Source organism: Schistosoma mansoni, assembly GCF_000237925.1.
Source record: "Schistosoma mansoni, WGS project CABG00000000 data, chromosome 3 unplaced supercontig 0083, strain Puerto Rico, whole genome shotgun sequence".
Classification (NCBI taxonomy): domain Eukaryota; kingdom Metazoa; phylum Platyhelminthes; class Trematoda; order Strigeidida; family Schistosomatidae; genus Schistosoma; species Schistosoma mansoni.
This window is the reverse complement of record NW_017386008.1, coordinates 73459-95816: the sequence shown is the minus strand read 5'-3', so window position 1 is coordinate 95816 and position 22358 is coordinate 73459. Positions and strand designations below refer to the sequence as shown.

The 22358-nt window shown below is 37.9% G+C and overlaps 1 protein-coding gene across 1 annotated transcript in view; it reads right to left on the bottom strand.

The window, feature by feature from the left end:
* Window positions 1–9945, bottom strand: part of Smp_173450 (kif4a, putative) — a gene marked incomplete at its 5' end in the record, with an annotated part of 28753 nt that extends 18808 nt beyond the window's left edge. The window contains 7 exons of the mRNA XM_018791322.1: window positions 853–1057; window positions 1376–1480; window positions 2693–2960; window positions 7792–8002; window positions 9093–9372; window positions 9412–9495; window positions 9532–9945. Coding sequence (XP_018645462.1) covers window positions 853–1057; window positions 1376–1480; window positions 2693–2960; window positions 7792–8002; window positions 9093–9372; window positions 9412–9495; window positions 9532–9945 — 1567 coding nt within the window. The remainder of the gene's footprint in view (window positions 1–852; window positions 1058–1375; window positions 1481–2692; window positions 2961–7791; window positions 8003–9092; window positions 9373–9411; window positions 9496–9531) is intronic.
* Between the last annotated feature and the right edge of the window lie 12413 nt (window positions 9946–22358).

The following is a 22358-nucleotide window of genomic DNA, read 5'->3' as shown; positions in this document are numbered from 1 at the left end:
TGCTTCCAGGTTTTCCATGGTGGTCTAGCTTTAATTGACCCATGATCGCAACTATATAACATATGAGAATACTCAAATGAGTAAGTTTGAGAAAAGTCAAAATAGTATTTTAAAGTCACATCTTTTAACTCAGAATAACGAAGTTGGAAGCCTAAGAAGATTTCAAAAGACAAAGTATGAACAAGTTTTATAATTTATCTGAATTAATAACTAAAATTATTTCGAGGATTACGAAACTTTGGTGAAGTGATAAAATTTATCAAAGTTTCGTAACAAAGTGGAGTAGTAATAGATGAGGTAGTGAATCTTTATCGGCTAAAATGGTTTGGACATGTATCACCTATACCAAACGATCACCCACTGCGAAGTGTGACGCTGATCAGTGTAGGAATGCGGTGGGCGAAAGCTACAGGTGGGGTCAGGCTAAATGTAGCATCAGTCTATGAAGTCACTGACTATGATGCCTTATGAAGTGTTATGTTATTAATAATACTGTTATTTTGATTTATTTGCTGTGGATCATATCTATTCCATTGTGTAAATAGGCAGTGTAGCATCTTAGATTGATGAACATATGTCAAGTCCTATGATCTTTGTCACAATTAAATGACTGACTAGTGATAAGTGTGGTATATGAATTGTTTCTACAGAATGAAATTCACAATGAACAAATTTACGCAACTATTATATTTACATCTTTTGCTGATAAACAATACGTCAATTCCATGGTTACTCCCTTTCATCAATTTTCAAAGTGTAAAACATTTAATATTTAGTTATTACAAATTAACTTAAATTAATCACCAATAGTGAAACGAATATTTCAAATTTCTGAGAAAACTCACTACTTACCAACAAGTTGCGGCTGCGCTGTAGTTTTAATACTGCTCAAATTTGAAATACAGTTAGCGTTATTATTAACGTCGATTTCCGTATGAATATTTAATGCTGTCTTTTCAACTACTTCTTCTGCATCGAAACATGTACTGTCTGATTGAAATTCAGCTAGAAAATCAGACGATTGTTTATATGCATGTTCTAATTCTTCATTTGTAATCTGTAATTGTGTTAAAAAAGAAGGGAAACAAAACAAAATTTCTTACAACTTAACAATACAAATAAATGGTCATTAAATGTTAATTAAGGTGATTTAACCTTATAAATGTAATTGAGTTCTAATCACACAGGATTGCAAACACGCTATGCTGATATAGGGGCTAACTAGAAACAAAATCTAAGTGAAGTAGATTTTCTTCCTGATTATCTCTACAAGTACAACATCTTGATATGAAAACCAAAAGACTAACAGATTAAGGGAAAGGATAAGCAAAGTGATAAATATATATTCGAAAAGTCACTTCACTCTTGAACTTACTTTATTCGACTCATTAAAATTTTTTATCAATCCAGTTAGGATGTCTTCCAATTCTTGAATATAACTAATCAATTCAGGAGATTCATTGAATTTATCTCTAACAAACTGTTTTAAGGAGCTGTAATTAAATAATTTTTTTAGAAAATAAATATGATAAATTAGAAATTACTTGATAATTGATTCAACTTTTTGAAGTTCCGAAATTACTGTATCACGTAAATTATCAGCATCGAAATTATTCCTGTATAATTCATTCATTTTTTCGATAGTATGATCTAATTCTGCACAAAGTAGAAGCTTCTCACTCTGTAAATAATTGTTTTTTTTAAAAATAAAAATATGAATAAGTTAAAAATCTATTTTGGGATAATAGAAGGGGTAGACTATTTAATTAAAGCGTTAGACAATTGAGTCTCTGGTTCGAACTCCGTTTCACCTACATCAATTTGGGCAGGCAGGAGGTATTATTAGTCAGCACAATTAGAGTATAATTCATACCGAATTACCTGACAAATGCTATAAATCTATTTACAGGATTTATAGTTTTTGTGATGAAATAAAAAACTGCTATAAATGTGACATCGAGGTACATCTCGAGAAATTTATTATAAAGGTATTCTTCAATCAATACCCATCAAGTTAACAATTTGGTGTATAGTTGAGTTACATGATTAATAGATTACTGTTATGTCACACCTACATTACCACTAGCACAGGACAATGAGGGAGGTTCCAATAAGTTGTTCGATGCAGACTTAGAAAATGATTGTTCGGTTCAACTTGTTGGCATTTATAAACCTTATTTATCGTCTGAAGGTATCGAATATTTAGCTGTCTTCATCATTTATGAGAATTTTCTATTGATCCTGTTAGAGAATTCTAATGGACGTTATTTAAAGAGCGGAGTTGAAAAACTGTAAATTAATCTATGCAGTTGGAAAATTATTCAGGACTCCAGAAATCGAATGCACTTGATGTTCTTCTATAATCCAAATTATCAATAATTCTAACATATTTCCTGACAGTATCTAATGACTTCACGGTCGATGATACTAATCGGTAAAGAACCCCTGATTTTTGCAACTACAACAGAATTGAAGGTAAACCTTTTGTTGCATTCATTTTTTTTCCAATTTTGTCCGCTTATCAAGTTTAACATTAACGAGGGCATAGAAACTGATCAGTCATCATTACAAGCGTTCAATGCACCAGAGACCTAGAACATTTGATTATGATTGTCCTAGGTTCATGATGTAAAAATTGAAAGTAATAATCACAGAATTTGGTGAGTATAACAATTAGATACAACTTACTAACCTCTAACTTTTTATTTTTATTCATAAGATTTGTAACTACTTCTGAAGAAAATTGACTGTTAGTAGAATTGTTATTAATAGTAGTAGCAGATAATGGTTTAATAATTGTTTTTGGACAAGGACTGAGTAGTGGAAAACAAGAAGAACCATTAGTTAATCGTGCTTGTAATTGAGCAACCAAAACACGTAGTTTAGCAAGTTCAGCATCTTTAGGATCAGCACGATTTAAAATTGGTTTATTTTTAATTAAACGTGCTCGATCTGCATATCTGGAATAATACAAATATATTACTACAAATTAAGGAAGAGAATAATGATTGAAATATCTGATTTTAAATTAACTTACATTTTGATGTGGTGGTTAGGCTTTTCTATTATGAGGACTCAACCAAGATATATTGGCTAGAAAATTTATTTTTGAAGGTCCTATCACGTTAATCTGATCAATACAGTAGTGGTGAAACCAAAAAATTCAGATTTTGGAGGATGGAAGGTGAGATCAAATGGTTGACCATGCTGGAGTTCGGTGCTAGTAAAGGGGTGTCCACCAAAAGCTAGCATTTCAAAGGATGTTGCCTTCCTACGATGCAAGGGGTAGAAAAATTTTGACTTATGTCTAAAGGTTTTACGGAACCGGTACAAAGCTAAAGCATTACACGACTCACTTAACGCCTTGTGTGACTAGAGTCTAGTACTTCTTCCTTGAGATTAGTAGTCACGCCCTCAGGACGACAAAGCCATCTCCAATCGTTTAGCTTTTATTTCAGATTCCTTAACAGATTTCCATCCACGATGAAAACAAACGGAAATTATCAACGATTCACACTGTAAGAACACACGAGTTAATAATGTCCAGACCGAAATCTCAACTCTTAATGTTATTTTATATTTTCACTATCACTATCTCTTTCTGTAAGTCAATGGTAGTGTAAGAGGCTAAAAGTAGGTAAAATGGGTTGAAGAGGAATAAATTAGCAGAATAAAACGCATGAAACGGTACTAAAGCTCACGATCTACAGGAAGATAAAAGATGGATGCATATGTAGTCAATCAGTTACAACGTAGAACTTCGTACGTACGTACATCAATTCGAGTTGCCATACCACATTAGCAGAGATGCAGTTGTCGATTCAAATCCCATAGTGGTAGAAGTAGTAAGAGTATAAACAGTAATCGGACGGATTAAGGTTTGAAGATGTTATTCAAGGAGTATAATCCAGTGAAATAAATTTCGAGAGAGAAAAAAAATTGGAACATGAAGAATTCAGAAGATTGGAATTTGGGAGAACACAGAGTGAATGCACCTTCGCCATTGCAAACGATCTTGAATCATGGCATTCAGGGTCTCTAACAATCGGTTGTTATCATCTCGCGCATCCCAACCAGGTATTCTACACCTACCAACATGGCTCAGTCCACTTGTCAAGTCAGTCCTGGAGTAACAATTTACATTTAGACGGGGAAAACGCATCCTAAAAACACCCTGGCATTGTTACTCAGTGCTAACAGAAGACTCTGCATTTTGTCAGCGTCTTCACCAAAGAGGACTACGTCATCTGCGTACTCTAAGTCGACAAGTGGACCTCCTGGTAAGAGAACAATTTCTGAAAATTCAGTCAACGGGAGTGTTATTTCCAGCAGTAGGTCTATGATGAAGTTCGACAAAAATAGGGATAGTGGACAGCCTCGTCGGACACCATTTGAGGTTGTAAAATCAGATGACAGTTCTCCATAAGCTCTGACTTGACTGGTAGTGTTCGAGTAAAGAGCCTTCACAAGGTTTATGTACTTCTGAAGTACAACTTTCGATGACAGACAATGACACAGTACCTCTCGGTCTACAGAATTAAATGCTGTTTTCAAGCAAAGAAATACTATCATTATCTGACGCATATAAGCATGCCTGTGTTCTAAAACCTGACGAATAGTGAATATGTGGTCGATACAGCCACGACTAGGTCTGAAGCCAGTCTGATTTTCTCGTGTTTGCAGTTCACGACTCTAATAATTATTGAGGCTAGTATTTTGTATTATACTATATTAGTCAAACTAATCTCTCTATGGTTAACACAGGATGATTTTGACCCCTTCTTATATCTTTGGACAATCTGTGACTGCGACCAGTCGGATAGGATTACGTCCAACTCCCAGATTTTAGCTAAAATATTAGTCAACCTAATTGTTAAAACTGGACCACCATATGTAAAGACCTCTGGAGCCAATTAATCTGCTCTTCCTCTTTTCAGATAAGCCACAGCTTTTTGGACTTTAGTTATTGTCATGGACCTATTCCAATATTTCTCTCGGGCTGTTTGAGAATGGTGAGTAGTTGTGTAGTGGCTGAATCCCTGCTGAACTGCTCCTCAAAGTGTTTCACCCATAGTTCTAAACGTTTGGGTTGAGAGCAGGAGAAGTGTTATTTTTTCCGAGATAGTCACACTTCTTAATTCCAGCTTCTTTTGTTGCACTGAAAGGCTATCTGGTTTTACCTACAGCCTCTCGTCGCCCACCACTGCTCACGACCGTTCCGTAGACTTTTGTTTTACTTAGATCTGATTCGCTTTCGCTCTTCATCGTGTTCGCAGTGACGGGATAAGTCTACGAGTCTATCAGAGCAATAAACTTACTATAAATCCGTTGCATTTTCGTAACATTTTGGGTTCAAATTACTAATAGATATCGCTTCTGTTTCGTGTATCTTTCCAAGCAAAATCTGACTTTTCCGAGTCCAGTGAGGCGCAAACAATTGAGTGCTCGTATTAAAGCATGATCAGAGTCCAGAACAAGCGACAGTCTTCTATCGACCCTCTCTAACGATGATTGATGGCAATATGGTTTACTTGAGTCCATCGTTGGTTTAGTGCAGGTGGTCGCCATGTCAGACGATATCTCCACTTATGTTTAAAATTAGTCCTTGTTATAAGTAAAGGACTGTCTGAGCACAACTGCAGCAGACGGTCACGATTATCTGTTCGCCGAGCCCGGATACTAAAATACCCACCTAAATGTTCTTCTGATTGGTTTAAACTAACTACTTGGGCATTAAAGTCACTTGCTACGAGTACTATGTCTGAGCGTGTAGTTTTGTGAAGAAGTTCAGATAGCTTTTTGTAAAAGTCATCTTTCACTTCATCTGGGCTGCAGTCAGTGGGAGTGTAGGCAGAAACGACGAAAAGGCAACGTGTGTCTCTATCTATTTGGAGCTACTTAGCAAAACAGCATATAAGCGACTGTTAACAGGGGATTCATTCTAATAGTGCTTGTTCTGCCCTTGTACTAAATGCTATGCCTACACATGCAAGTCCATGAGAACTAGCCATCGGGTCGCCAGATACACGGAGGGTGTATTTCGCCGGCTCTCCATCTTGGCGAGGTGCGGTCAAGTGAATGACCATACTAGGATCCTGTATACGTGTTTCGGAAACACAGCATACATCAATCGTACGAGATTCTAGGGTTTTAGCCAAGGAGGTCTGATGACCGATTTGACTTAAGGTACGTACGTTGAAGGCTCCAATGTGTAGTTTGGAGAGGGGTTTTAGAAGACCTGGGATAGTGTTTTGCGCACTAGAATCGTTGGCCATGGTGACAATTGAGGAGGAAGCCGAAAGAGGAAGTTTAGTGTTGAAAGTCGAGTGGGATGCATATGCACCAAAAATGCAATTGATGTTTAGAGATGTCATACAACGTCTTCGATCATTGATCAGTCTATTCCACCTACTGTAACTCGAGCATCTGGATGATATTACTACTCAGACAAAATGTATGCCTTAAAGCCGAATACATGGACTTGTGCTTCGTAAATTGAGTAACACTATAACTAATCAATGAAGAAATCAACTGGCGAAAAACTAATTGCTGGTTAGAAGAGTTGAAACTTTGAAAATAATGAGGGTTATGTCTGAAGAATAATACAGATCACTGAGCAGACCGCTCCATATCAACATGCTAACATCGCTAGTCGAGGATGTCACAGAGCATTTCAGAGCATCGATGTGTAGCTTGCCTATTGGACAAATGCTAAAAACCGCTGTATGTGGAATGAATGACTACAATGGATTTCGCTTTCACTAAAAGCTATATCTGAGAGTTTTATACACATCCGATACTGGAATAAAACTCCTCACTCGTCTTGTCATTTTCGACTTGGAGGGTTCTAGCGTTCAGGTGCTCACATAGTACACGGTATATTGAGTATTTAAACTCTAGATATAACAACCAGGATACTAAATTCCATTGATTGAGGTAGTCATAATATGTATGACGCTAACCCAACCAACTACTTCGACATCTAGTGATATTTAGGAGACGTCAAACAGAAATTCGACACCAGCCGATAAACCCTATTACTATTGGACTATCGTAATCCTCAGTCTTGAAAGTGACCAACTTTGTCTCGTGTGTTGTTACGGGTATGAGGGCTAATATTACTTCCCGGCTGCCCACATCGTGGAAGGTTATTTCTTGAGGGACCTGAAAAAGAAGTTGTATTAGTGTTGGTCTTAACGACCTGGGAGCGTGACCGCAGAGCCCAAGGGACAACTGCTTGACGTCGGTCACGCACGGCCTTTTTGTGGGGAATTTTTGACGTATTAGCTCCGTTCTTCAAAGGACCTTACCGCCGGAGACGGAAATCCGTGGGATAAGGCGAGGTGTGCATTTTTAGGGTCGACCTTTTCTAACCCCAACCCTCCTTGTGGGAAGGCAGCATCGCTGTCATGCTGGTTGTCTGAAGGAAACACCTTACTGCTATCACACCTCTGTACAGTCGGCAGTACGACTTCGCCTTCGGACCTTGGGATTGCTGCTTTTAGTCTTACCGCTCATCAACCGACCTGTCTGGCATGGTAGGACCTTGAGGAACGATTGTTCCAGCCAGCATAGCTCTATTGGTTCATCACGATAGGCAAGCCCAACCACCACGTCAATGTAGCAGCGACGGTCGTAATCCTAGGTGAGGACAATGACTTTCGTCTGTTTTTTCTAGTGTATAAAAAACTTATGTGAAACCTTAACACAAATCAGAGTAGGTTGAGCTTAGCAACAACATAAAGGTGAATTAAATGTCGAATATACAATACTGCAACAACAACAACTGACCGAAGTGTGTTCAATGTCTCTTCCATATTTATATCTGCAGGACTAACACAAGCAAGCATTAAAGTGGCACTATTCCCGCCCAACGAATCTTGAAGTAGGCGAGTTAAACGTGAGTCGCGATATGGAATATGTGATCGTTTCTTTGCGTCCCGTTCGCATAAAGCACTTATTACATTACCAAGTGCTAGCAATCCTCTATTTATATCGATACCTGTCAGAAATGTTTAAAGAATAAAACCATATCATCTGAGCTAAACAAGATAATTAAAAAAAACTATAAAGATCCTAGAAACTACCTTTCCAGTGAAGATAATTCACTTACCTCATTCACTAATTTGAATTTTAAGCAGAAAACCGTTCCGTATGATAAGGAAATTTCTTTGAGTAAAGCTCCAAACTATATAGTTTAAACTAAATGGGGCCAGTGACAAATTTTTACCCTTTTTCTCATTTAAGGTTAAATATTTAAATACATTAAACCTAATAACTTAGCGTATTTTGTAAATCTTATATTGTTAATTTTCCATTATCGTTATGTGTTTAATTGACTCGTTTACACTGCACTTGATCTTAGTACAGAGAAGATATTAGTGACAGAACAGACGTAAATCATACACACCTACTTCCATCGGCCGTTTCAAAGTAATACAGAACAAACTCCTACACTGTATACACACCTTTCCGTGATAGTTGGATGTCTCCTCAGAACCACGAATGAAATGGCTTGACTACTTTCAAACGAGTTGCCTGTATCCCTAATAGCACTTCGTTAATCCGAACAATTAAACACGTAAAAAATATTACACGCTTAACCTTTTCACTCTGTAATTTAAGAAAAGTAAGGGGAGAATTCCAGGAACATCATTCCACATTCTACCGGTGGGAACAAAGATATTATTTAGTGTCATCACTAAAGAGTAAAATTTTCTACAAACACTCATATGCTTTGCAAATGATAACGGGGTCTTTCATAAGATAGCAATTTCGTTTAACACCCTTGTCAAAGATAACTTCGTGAAACTTATCAATCGACTGAGTTAAGTGTCACTCACATGTTAAACAGCTTAGAAGACCGTAAGTATGGGGATGAATCTTACGGTCAATAATACATAGCTTACTACCTGGACCTTTCCAAGCGTAGTCAAACCTGATGTGATGAAAAAAAAAAGAATGTCAAGTAACTGATAATTAATCTGTTTAGCAAGAGAAATGAGGATCATATTTATGTTGACCATGTAATAAAAAACGCCACCAAAAGATAACAGTAGAAATAGCCAAAGATACTTATAAAATACACATACCTTCTTTAAGTCGGTCACCTTCAGCATGTGTTTTCTTAATTCGTTCAGAGCCAGCTAGGTCGACTAAATGTAATTTAGCTGTTAATGTATCTTCTGTACTCTCCCCATCCAACTCTGTTATCTTTGGCCGCAGCAGAAAACATAGAGTAAGAATGGCATGACTGCGACTGGATTTTAAATTCATCGCTGTACTCGCAACACTTCTTTTTGTTGAACCACAGTGAAGAAGATAAAGAACTTCTTCCGGAGATGTGACTACTGTTTCCGTTAGGCCTGGAATCTACGCAGTAAACTCTTTAAATACGAAGTGAGGAAATACCTTAACAAGTTGATTCTCTTCTCGTATTTGTAGGGATGCAGATACATCTTCGCCTAACAGATCATGTATATCCTCTTTATATATCTGGGAAATAACTTAGTACAAAAACGTGTATAATACCTCCAGGAATGAAACCTTCACTGTATATTCATACTCATAATTTGGCATTTTCTCAAATAAATCCTTAATAATTCGAGGAACAATACCAGCGGATTCTTCTACAACACTTTCGGAGATACATGTACCCATTGTATAAGTTTTCCCACTTCCAGTTTGACCATAGGCAAACAGAGTAGCATTGTATCCTTTGAGGATATTTTCAACCATTGGAAGGGCAGCCTTTCTGTAGACATACTCTTGAGAATCTGTTTCTTTGAAAACATAGTCAAAGCCAAAAAGCTTGTCGTTTCCAATTATTAGCTGATTTTCTTCATTTAGGTATGACAAACAGGTCGAACTCCCATCATTCACTTCACTGCTTGACAATGGTCGAACACGAACACCAACTTTTACACTTGTGTCCCCAATTTCCATCCGTACAGGGTACAGAAGTATCAAAGCGTTAAAAGCCGCCGACAAACAATAATATATTCCTAGCTATGGCTGTAAATGAAAAACAATAAAATCAATCGAAATGTTTTTGTACCATAACAAAATGGAAGACATCATTTGGTGGCTACAAACTATCAAGAACATAGCAACTCAGGAAAACATACCTAGTTGCTGGGATTTAATAGGAAAAAATGCCCTTTTGTGAAAATGGGAGTAACAAAGAATTAATTAATATCTCACTCCAGAAAGCCTAACAGATGAAAAGTTTGTAAAACCTGGAGGAAATGTGAGCTTAAATTACGTATGAAATACACCAAACATGGACTGTGCAAACACTCAGTTTTATGGATGACAGGTCTCTACATTCTTTCTAGGTCAATTTTCAGAATTTTGAAAAGCTTGTTTTATCTCAAAGTATTTACTAAAAAAGTACGTGATCACAGCCAAAGTAGAATTAAGGTCTTATAACAGAACATCACTTACATAGGAAGGACAAACAAACACACATAAAATCTAACTTACTAAGAGAATAGTTTGGTGATTAAGGCATCCGACATTTACTTATCAAGTTACAGATTTGAACATCAACCCAACTATTTCAGTTTGGGTAGCATTATTAAACATTATACCTGATATGGTTTAAGGACGAATATATAAACATGTACTCAAATAATGAAATTAAGACAACCGAATTTAACTTTGTGACCAAACACAAGACTATTTACTTGTTTTAGAGTCAATGTTAGGGGGAGGGGCACCATCGACGTGGTTTAACTTGCAAATACTTTTGGCCTAAATCAACATTTCTCCGACTTACAAAGCTATGTAACTTAGTGTGTACCGCGTTATATATATCATAAATTAGCGATCCAATGAACCCACCGTCAATATGGGTTACCTATGATATAGGAAACTGTAGAATGAAGCTGATACAAATAAGGAATCGTTCTAGATTGACCACGTAAAAACGACTGGACAATATCCCGAATATTCCCAGATACAACATGAACAATGTGATTTATATAGATGCAGAATTCGGTGTGTGCAGGAATATAACCCTTCTTCCTATAGAAAGTGGGTAAAATGTAAGAGTGAAGGAAAAAACATGACGCGCAGCTTTTGGTAGGTTAGAGTCTAGCATGACGATACCTTGTGTGCTGGAGTGCACACAGTAGTACATGAGATCCCAACCTCACGATATTCGGGTTCTTCCAAGATCTTTGGTAGATTTCCCCAGACCAAGGCAAATTTTGGTATTTTTCCATTTCCCCAACGTCCTATTAAGCGTTTTCTCCAAAAAATGGACAAATTTCTATCCAAAAATAGGGAGATTTAGACTTGCTGGAAGAGAAAGTGTGTGTCAATGACTACGTGAGTACATACGATGCACCTACGTCAACAACAATCAGAAATGACACAAGCTTGTGTTTAAGATAATATAATAATGGAAATCAAGAATTGATAGCGTAAGGCTTCACCTACATTACAAACAATCCTATTAGTATTACGCGGTAAGGTGTGAAACACATTGGTTCCAGGTCGGATAAACAAGCGGCGAAAGAAATGCTAATTTCAGGAAACAACAACTAACATTTTCTTTTTAAATCAGTCAGTGCAAAGTATGAAAATTCTTAGTCTCCAGGTTATGGATTATTCTTTTTCTGGACATTTATCTTTTTTGCTTCCAGTATTTTTGTAGTTTCCATCGTTCCTAATGCATTGGGACTCATATTTCAACTTGCACTGAAGTAATTTTGGTTATATCGTCAAGAACTTTATTTGTCTACAATGATCACCTGTGCTTTTTTGCATGTCATTTTCCCTAGTTGTTTACATTTTCGAAAGTAATGGTTCTTTTCTTAAATAGGTACTTCACTTGAAATTCATGTCAGTTTTCGTCTGTGTTTTTCTGGATTCCTATTCACGAACATTTTAATGATATCCCTGTTGGACGGGACAAAATGTGATGAGTACTAATCGTAGTAGTTCATTTTTTGCATGACTGACATTTACAGTTAACACAGGCTTAATTGTAATACATTTTTTTCATTTTTTGCTCTTTTTTTCTATATTTCGCATAATTTAAAAACAAGTGCTATTATTGTCTGTAAAACCATTGTTTGCAAACTTGACCTTGATATTCTGATCTCATTTTGTACTCTCGTGACATGACACACCGATTATCAATCACGAATACACTGCTGCTACACATAACTCTCGTTCTCATTTGTCAGCTATCACAAAAACAGAACTACGATATATATACTGTGTTTACAGATCACACTGACATCTTCATTGGGTAATTATTCTGGACACTCATCTTGAATGATAACGAACGTATTTGGAACGACTGACTACTTATAATTGTGGACTGCGAGGCCAAAAAGGAATTTGGACAAGACTCCTTCTGACAGTTCAAGGAAAGTCACATAATTTTCATAGCGAATGATCTATACTTCAGTATATTGACAAACTAACAATAATATGGTTTAGAAAAAAGCGAGAACAAAGATTCTAGCACAGCAGCATGAATTTATTTTGCTTCGTGGGTTCTCGTCCGCTGCTTACAACCTGTGATATTTAAAACCATAATTACATAATGGGTTTAAATCACTCACATGAAAGAGTTTGGTTAGACGTTATATTGAAGACATATTCGTATAGTGTAGCAAGGGTGTAAATAAAATTAATGGACAGAATATTGTAAATATATAGAAAGGATATGTACCACCGACAAACTGGAGAAGAATGCATGAACGTACACAAATGCCTAGAAAACAACCGTTACAAAAATTTATTAACAAATATAAAAAGCCTAAAGAAAACAAGAGGGAAATAATTACGGCCAATAAAAGCCAGTATCTATATATATTAACTTCAAAGGTGGTGAGGTCGCACACATAATCTACAGGAGACTGAACACTGAGCTAGCCAGAACTTATCCGGGGGTTAAACTTTTGATTCTCTATAAAACAACATGTTCAGTAACTCAATAAAAGGTTGACAAGCACCCCTTTCGTTTTGCCCTCAACCGTATTTATGAATTTAGGTGAACATGGCAATGAAGCTACACTGGCCAAACAGAAGGGAAGGCATATCCTAGGTTTTTTGAACATGATACAAAAAGTCTCAGAACAAGAGGAATAAAGACTCTGAACGGTGCAATCACCAAACATTTCCCTGATCCAGGAAAACCTGCAATCCTTTAAAGTGATCAGTGAGCTGCCAAACACCAGTCTTCTGAAGCCTGCTGAAGTCGTCGCCATCAGGCGTCGAAAACCTGACTTCTTTGTTCAAAAGGAAATGGTTATTAATCTCCCTCCGCCTTGATGACAAGCATTCTTACGCTTCATCTTAATAAAATTTTCATTTTCTCTGAACTTTTTCCTGCATTTATTACACAGTTGGAATTTATTTCAACTATCTTTCAAATTGACAATGTTATTTTATCAACTGAGCTCTACTCTAAATATTCCTGTCGATGTTTACTCATAATGTAATCAAGTGTTTCTAGCCCTTCGAACTACTGTGTTATATCAATTGCCTGAGTGCCCTGTTTGTATATTGTGTGATAACAGTGCCAATCAGAGAGCGGTGAATTTATCGATCGGATTATTGATACACCGAAACCGTATGAGCAGTCTTGATTACTTCTCAGTTTTGCGATCAGCCTAGCCCAGCCAGTTACGTACAGAAAACCAATAACAGCCTCTGCAATATGAATCATTATTCTCAAACATACTGCGTTTATATACCAATCAAACAGACTACGTCGTATCATAAAATAGAAAATAACAGTTGTACAAGTTTCAGACAAATGTGGCTGTGAATAGGGGGAACAGTAATCAATAGACTTGGTATAACTCAAGAATGGTAAATCGTATAATAATATCCCATAGGTTAAAATAAAGCTCATAATAAAGGGAACATGAATATGAATAGTGAAGTTACTTAGCAATTATACAATAGGAAATATACATATCACATTGGTCCATAAATAGTCCTCAAAGTTACCATTCATAAATCTCCACGGGATACAGCAGACAAGACGTAGGAGTACCTAAGTCTATCACTGTGTATAACTTAGATAGCACCTCAACATTTGTTGTTGTGGAATGTTCTTTTAAATGAAATATATATTTACAATATTCAGTTCATTGATTTTATTTACACCCTTGCTACACTATACGAATATGTCTTCAATATAACGTCTAACCAAACTCTTTCATGTGAGTGATTTAAACCCATTATGTAATTATGGTTTTAAATATCACAGGTTGTAAGCAGCTGACGAGAACCTACGAAGCAAAATAAATTCATGCTGCTGTGCTAGAATCTTTGTTCTTGCTGTTTTCAGAATGATAAGCTGAACTATGTGTATGAAAAAAATATGATTATTTTTGAATTATTTGGTTGTTGAGTGAAATAATGATTCCTTTGTATTATGTAGCTCGATGGTTACGAATTCCGAATATAATACGTTCATTTGTTCCATAATAGTTCTACTTGCTGTAAATTTAACTATTTCGGAAACTCTTATTTAGCGAGTCATTTCAAATAATAGTAACCATTATATTGCCTTCCCGATTGATATGGCGATGGAATATTCGAATATTCATTAAAATTCTGACGTTTTTAAAGACTACAAAAAAAGTTTGTAATCTGGAGCATGACTAGGAAATACAATAAAGATGATAAAATTGTGGCTAATTTTCTCACATTCATCGGAAAGGAGGTCTATGTATTATTAGAAACTTTAGCATTCCCAGATAAGCCTATTTCACTTTTATACACAGCTACCAAGGAACTACTACTAAATCATGTTAATATATTAATTTCGAATGCTGTTTAAGACCGAAGTTTCAATAAACGATTTTACAAGATAGCCAAAGGGTTAGACAAATTACACTTGAGTTGCAGAAGTAAGCCTTTAAGTGTAATTTTGGTGATCAATTTCATATGCAGGTGGATGATCGATTAGTTGCAGGAATTCAAATGGTTCAAATGGTTGAGGACGGAATAGAAGAAGCTTTCGCTTAACGGGCTTCCGTGTCTGATAGCAGTGGATCACCAATACCTCCAGGCAAGAACCTAGGTATATGAACGATAATAGAGGGGAAAAAAGAATTAACACAACAAATCAGGAAAGAGAGCTATTATAAATGCCGCAGCATCCATTCCAGGATGCATGAAATTGTCCTCCAGGTCATCAATAATCCCAATACATTGCTTAGTTGCCCTAATCCGATGAGCACTCAAGTCCATGCAGGTAGACGTTTAATTAACGTCCATCCTCATCCTTGTGAAAATACGGAAAACAAAGTATGGAGGAGTTGTAAAGCAGGTTACAGAATTGAGCACAGGTTCGGTGATCCTAATAGACATACATTATCATTATTTACTACTTAGAGCAATACACTTCATCTTCTAAGACGATTATATTTGTCCAGTTGTGTTATTTACGACTTTATTGTTGACACTGGCAGCACCAAGTCATTATGTTACGATGCTATAACTAAGCCTGCCAAAGTTTCTATTTCAAGTATTACTGGTCATAAACTTTCCATTCTTGGGTGTTATAATTTGCTGATTAAAGACAATTAATCTTCAGTTATGATTTGTGAATTCCTCATCACTGATCGTGAATCATCCTTCTGGGTCACGAAAATTTAGGAATGTTTCAAAGAAAGCATTTCTTATTGACCACTGAAAACGGTTCCAACGAGGTGTTTCATAATTCAATGATGATGACAATTTATTCTCAAATAATAGTCTGTTACATGAGGCATACCAGTTTACAAGCAAGATCAAACTATAACGGAAGATACAGTCTTCATTATGGTAGGTTTCTTAGTTAGTTTGATATTTTATAAATACATTGACCACAATAGTATAGGTGATGACACCTCTCACATATGGGTGCAAATAATATTAGTATGAACTGCATTGCCAATATATTAGTTAGCGCATTTCATAGAGGTTGCATTGATACATGCAACTCATAGTCGGGAGTAAATATACGTAAGTTTGAGAGCTCCTATAAACCGAACTTATATCTCTATGAAACATCCGAGTTATTAATGATGATGGAGAACGAAATCACCTGTTCCATACGCGTTGTCGATGGCACCTCTTGAAGGAGGGTAAGAAAAGAGGGGGAGAAGCAAGGCAGACGATGTTTATGCCTACTGAAAGTGAGTTATTTGTGGTGAACTAGTGAAGGTATGACTACTCAGATTAATTTTCTTTTAAAGAAAAAAACGTAATTATTGTTTGAATGGACAAAGAACTGTATGCAGGGAGGTGGTTCAAAAAAAGCTGAAATTATAGGTTTATGCGTCGTTTCAAAATATAATTCTGAAAATAATATTCTGGTGCACAAATAGCTATCTTCCTTTTTGTTGAAGCTATTTCAGCTCACTTTTATTTTTATTGATATTATAGGCTCATGAAAACTATTTGTTCTTAGCGAAAGTTTACTTTTGCTCATAATAAGATTACTCGTTAGGAGGTGAAACCAATTCAACATCACAAACACGATTTGAGTAGATATTTTACACAATAAATTAGTATCAATACCTCTGGTTCACGGTGTCTCACTTGACCATAGGGAATCATAATTAAATAAAGTTTTTTGCCCTTCAGAGATGCGTGGATTGAAGTTATATCCTTACCATGGTGTTTGCCTGTCAGTAACGACACCTTCCTTCCCTTGTGATGTTAGGCTGTCGTACGTTTGTAGTGTGTATGAACATTGCTTTAATCTCAACTCCTGGTTGGGATACAGTCTCTACTTGTTTCATATTGCAAGCGAATGAGATGGTTAAAGCTTCTGTGTTGTGGGTTAGATATCCATTTAGTATACCACACTGCTTTGAAGATAAATAATGGTAAAAGTTGTAAAGAGCAGGCCAGATTATGTGGTTTAGAGATGGCAAAGTCTGATAGTAAATCAAAGAATATGCAAGAGTTTAAAATTGTAAAGTTATCGGAGTGAGAAAACAAAACATTGAGCGACTCACAATAATTTAGGACATCATGAGTTTTTATGATAGACCATGTCTGATGGGCATCCATGAGATTGATGACTTATCTGTCTACATTTAATGGAAAAAGCTTACAAATGACGGAATAGAAGTGAGAAAAACCGAGAACAACTCTAAAGCCGCCTCATTCCCCCAACCGTACTCAGAGGAAACCATAATGATATTTTTATAGTTAAGATCATGAGTCAGTTGAAGCTAGACCACCGTGGAAAACCTGGAAGCACTGGACAGTCAACTCGTCCTATTATGGGACTCTTCAGCAGTGCGCATCCACGACTCCGCACTCGCGAGATTCGAACCCAAGACCTACCAGTCTCGAGCCAGAGCCCTTAAACGATAGACCACTGAGCTGGCATCAAACGGTGTTAATGTCTAACCTCAACCAATCCACGAAATTGCGCGACCAATTTCTAATGTACTGTGGTAGATACCTGTCTCTACCTGATCCATGTAAGGTGTTGTTTACGAAACCGAGAGGACAAAAAGCAAATGTCACGCGCTTTAACCACACCGGCGGACACGGAAAGTCCACCTAGGGGAGTTGGAAAACTCCGATTCCAAATCAATGGTGCAAATGGGCTCCAGTATCCTGAGGGAACAAATGGCGTATGAATCAATCGTTGATCACCGGCCACTATGAGACTGCATCTCCTTACGAGGCACCACTGCTTTGTGTATCAGACCTTTAGGTCAAAGGCTTTGTGTGTGACCTCTTAAAGAAACCACCTGTTTTGGTTTGGGCATCTGGGCAGTATCACAGCCCACACACAAATAAATGTAATGACGATTTCTACTAACAATACTATTCACGCTCCAACTAAAAGTCAGCGATTTACATAATTATTTACTAAGTCGTTTATTCACTTTCATTTATTCTCAATTTGTGCATCCTTACTTTTCAACTTATGCAGCAGCTCGCCCATGGTGGAAACTCTTCTATCTAAATGATCTCCAGTTACCGCCTGGTCGAAATTGAATGCTTCCAACGAGTTCGAATACCGAACCAGTCAATCCCAAACCACGTACACCGTTCAAGCAGGCTTCATTCAACGTTCGCATACAAATGAAGGCCGGTCAACAGATGGGGCTGTCTATGTCTTTATAAAGTCTTATTATAGACGTTTGTTGTCTATCCGAGTCCTGTATTCAAGACTCTAGTAAAGTACTACGAACTTGCCCTCCATCTGCCGCTTTAAAAGGCTTGTTTTACGTGCATTTACCAGGGAGCCCCTGTTGCATCTTAGTTCGGTTTGGCTGGGATTGGTGTTGCACTAAACGCTAGGGCTGAGGCAGCACTAATAAACGGCGTCCCTATTTACAGTTGGTTGTGTGCTGCTAGATTAGAAAGTTCCATCAAAGTGAGAAGAAATCGGCGTGGGAAACGATCTCTTTTCATCATCTCGGCCTGTGCCCCGACAGATTGCAGCCTGAATACAATCAAGTATAAGTTCTACCACCAGTTAACTGTTCTTCTCCAGAAAGCGCGTTCGACGGATATTGTAGTACTAGCCGGAGACTTGAATTCAATGGTCAGGCGTCTAGGCACAGAGGAGAGTCGTCCAGGTGGACGATGGAGACTTGATGGTCGCTTGCGGCTTCGCGAAACGTCCCGCTTATAAGCACTGGGTTTCTTCTGGCTCCTTACAACTGATGGGAGCCTGTCAGTCTACTCTGGTTGACCGTGAGTTTGACCACAAACGAAGGCTGTTACGTAATGAAATCGGGCAAAACTTGCGTAAGGACCGAGAAGCCTGGTGGTCGGAGCGTGCTAATGAGATGGAAGCAGCGACTGCACCTGGTAACTGCCGGAAGCTCTTCCAACTCATCCGAGCCACTGGCAGCAAGAAATCCGGTGTGAGTGAAACAATCTACGAGGATGACGGGATGCCAATCACTAACATCTGTCGACGTCTTGGACGATGGGCGGAATTTTTCGAAGGGCAGTTCAACTGGCCTGCTGCTCCAGCAACATCAACCAGTTTGTCCTGCCCCCCATGACTGGTGACGACTGATCCAACTCTTGAAACGTTACAAATCACCGTGCCCAGATGACTTACCTCCGGCTCTTTTTAAAGATGGTGGTGACTTTGTGGCTAAGGAACTGACGGTGTTGTTTGCAAAGGTTCGGGAGCAAGAAAGTGTTCCAACATTATGGAATGGGTCGATAGTCGTCCCTATCTTTAAAAAGGGTCCACGTTGTTCTTGCACTAACTATCGGGGGATAAGTCTTCTTCCGATTGCGTCCAAACTATTGGCTTCTGTCATTCTTCGTAGGTTGTTTAAAACCCGAGAACGATTGACTCGCGAGGAGCAGGCTGGATTTCGTTCTGGTCGAGGATGCATTGATCACATCTTCACCCTCCGCCAAATGTTAAAACACCGTCATACTTATCGCAGGCCAACAATCGTAGTGTTTCTTGATATCATGGCGGCCTTCGATCCGTTGGACAGGACTGTTCTCTGGGATTGTCTATTGAAGAAGGGTGTGCCTGAGAAGTTCATTAACATCTTAAAGGCCCTGTATACGAACACCTCAGACAGAGTGAGGGCATACAACCACCTTTCTCCCTTGTTACATTCGAGCAGTGGGGTTAATCAGGGTTGCCCGATCTCACCATTCCTCTTCAACTTTGCCATCGACGACATTCTGGAAACAGCTCTGATGGATGTAAGTAATGGTGGTGTGGATATGTTGCCTGGGGAACGACTTCTCGACCTCGAGTATGCGGATGATATTGTCTTACTGTGCGATAATGCCCAAGCCATGCAATCCACACTTAATCAGTTGGCAATCAGTGTCCGCAGGTACGGCATGTGCTTTGCACCCTACAAGTGCAAAGCACTCCTACAAGACTGGCAGGATTCTCATCCTGTACTCACCCTGGATGGTGAGGAGATCGAAGTAGTTGAGAAGTTCGTGTATCTAGGTAGCTATATAAGTGCTGGTGGTGGCGTGAGTGATGAGATTGATGCACGTATAATGAAAGCCAGAGCGGCTTATGCCAATCTGGGCCATCTTTGGCGCCTTCGTGATGTTAGTCTGGCTGTAAAAGGTCGGATTTACAACGCGTCGGTGAGAGCAGTTTTGCTCTATGCTTGTGAAACCTGGTCTCTCCGAGTTGAGGATGTTAGACGACTCTCTGTGTTCGATCATCGTTGTCTCCGAAGGATTGCTGACATCCAGTGGCAACACCATGTTAGTAATGCAGAGGTTCGGCATCATGTGTTCGGGCGCAGAGATGACAATCCAATTAGTATCACCATCTTGGAACACCGACGTCGGTGGATTGGACATGTTCTACAAATGTCGTCCAAGAGAATTCCACGGAACTGAGGCAGATTAGAAGAAAGCGGAGAGGAGGTCAGTGTATGACATGGTGTCGTGGTATGAAAGATAGCTGTACAGGACTGGCTTCTGCTGGTCCTTCACAACTCCGTGGGTGTGTTCCAAGAGATTGTACAACACAGTGGCGGGAGACGTTATCAGATATGGTTAAGAATAGAATCCAGTGATGACCCTGCTGTAACCTTCTTTTACTTTTTTCATAAAGAGTGGTCGTAACTTCCTAAACTGAAATTAGATCTTCTGGTTGTTCTTTTCTGTTTCCCCCATTATTACTCCTATCATTACAACACGCACTTTATGTTCCTTGTTGTTCATTTTTTGCTTATATGCACCTTATCCCTTTTCTCTTTCCATTCTCATTGTTTTGTGTGGCGCATATATATCTGGTGCTCCCTTATACCAATATTTATATGTTTATATATATAAATAAAATAAATCTTTGTTTTACAAACTAATGTATTCGGTCTACTTCAATATTCATATTATCATATCAAAAGCGCTGCATATGTAATATCAGTTTATTACCAGGAGCTATTCCACTATTGAAGACAAAACTCTGCTGATATTTCCAACAATAAAGGATTGGCGGCGCATATTCTGTCGATACCCAAATCGAAATTTATTCGTCCTGGGCAGGTTGGAAGATTACTGCTCCACCTGGAATGAAACAAGATGAAAAGTGACTCCTAAAAACAGGTTAGGCCAAAGCAAATAAAAACAATGAATGGAGAAACGTGTCAGTGGCACGAATGTGTTCGAAAAGTTGGTCTCCGAAATTTTTTACGCTTCCGTTATTTTCTAATGATTCAAGTGGAACCGTAATTCATTTCTGTCGTAACAATAGCTTAGCTTTCGGCCTACTTTAAGCATTAATACTCCATGAGGTCACTTAGTTCACGCCTGCGAAAGTTCATTGACTTAAAAGCCAGTAACATTTTTGGAAAACTAAACTTGGTTACTCTCGTTGATATAAAAAACGTAAAGAAATTTAATGCTATAAAATGGAAATAAGTTCAAGGAATCTGAGATTTGTTCGCCAAGTTTTATTGCTTCTAATCTGTATCAGAAGTGGTTATCTGAAACTAGAGGTCCGAGAAATAATGCAGGATTCTTTACGGATGAATAAATGAAAACCTCTCCAGTACACACTATGTATTAATAGTCCTTTCCCCGCAAAATTTACAGTCACCAAATTTTACTCCATTTCATGTTTTTCTGGTTCCAGATGAGAATATTATTATTTGTCCATAGCTCACAGTCATTAAGTCACCTCCGTTGTATAGCAGTTTTCCAAATGGGCCAGGTTTTTCTAATTAACAGTGTATTTTGAAGGCTACCTCATCATTCCATCATGGTCGGTTGTTCTCATTTTATCCGGTGAGTTGCCTTGCCGATTATGATAGAACTATGATCGTTGTCTGTTGAAGGCTACTATTTGAGAATATTGGGAGTATCCTATCCATGAGCACAAACTTTGCTGTACAGCCCAGACAAAAATCTACTTACAGTGATAACACCAAAATATTGTTTTATGGATTATTTACCAAAACAAATGAATCGGGATTTGGGTAGACTATTAATCTGTAATTCTGGAAAATGCTAGGTCTTTCCGAAGGATCTAATCTCAGTAAACGTCTATAAAAATGTGCCCAATTTTTTTGAAGATTTCCAGAAAACATCATTTAGGCTGAGTTTCTGAATCTTAAACCTAGAACGTTATGAGAAAATAACTACAACAAACCTATTATCTTAGACATAGAAAAAAACGTTTATTGGCATTATTAATCACAAACAGTTTATTGGTACTTAGTGTTGGATTCATTTTGCAAGTGAAAATCCCTCCATGCATACACTTGTGATTTCTTCCTTAAGTTTTCTTTATTTGTATATGCTGTTAAAATTAAAACATGGAGTTCAGCGAAAGGATCTCTTTTCAACGAATTTATTATCAAGCTGTACAGTCGCATATATATGAAAATGTCCTGTCCCAGTTCTACTTCCGC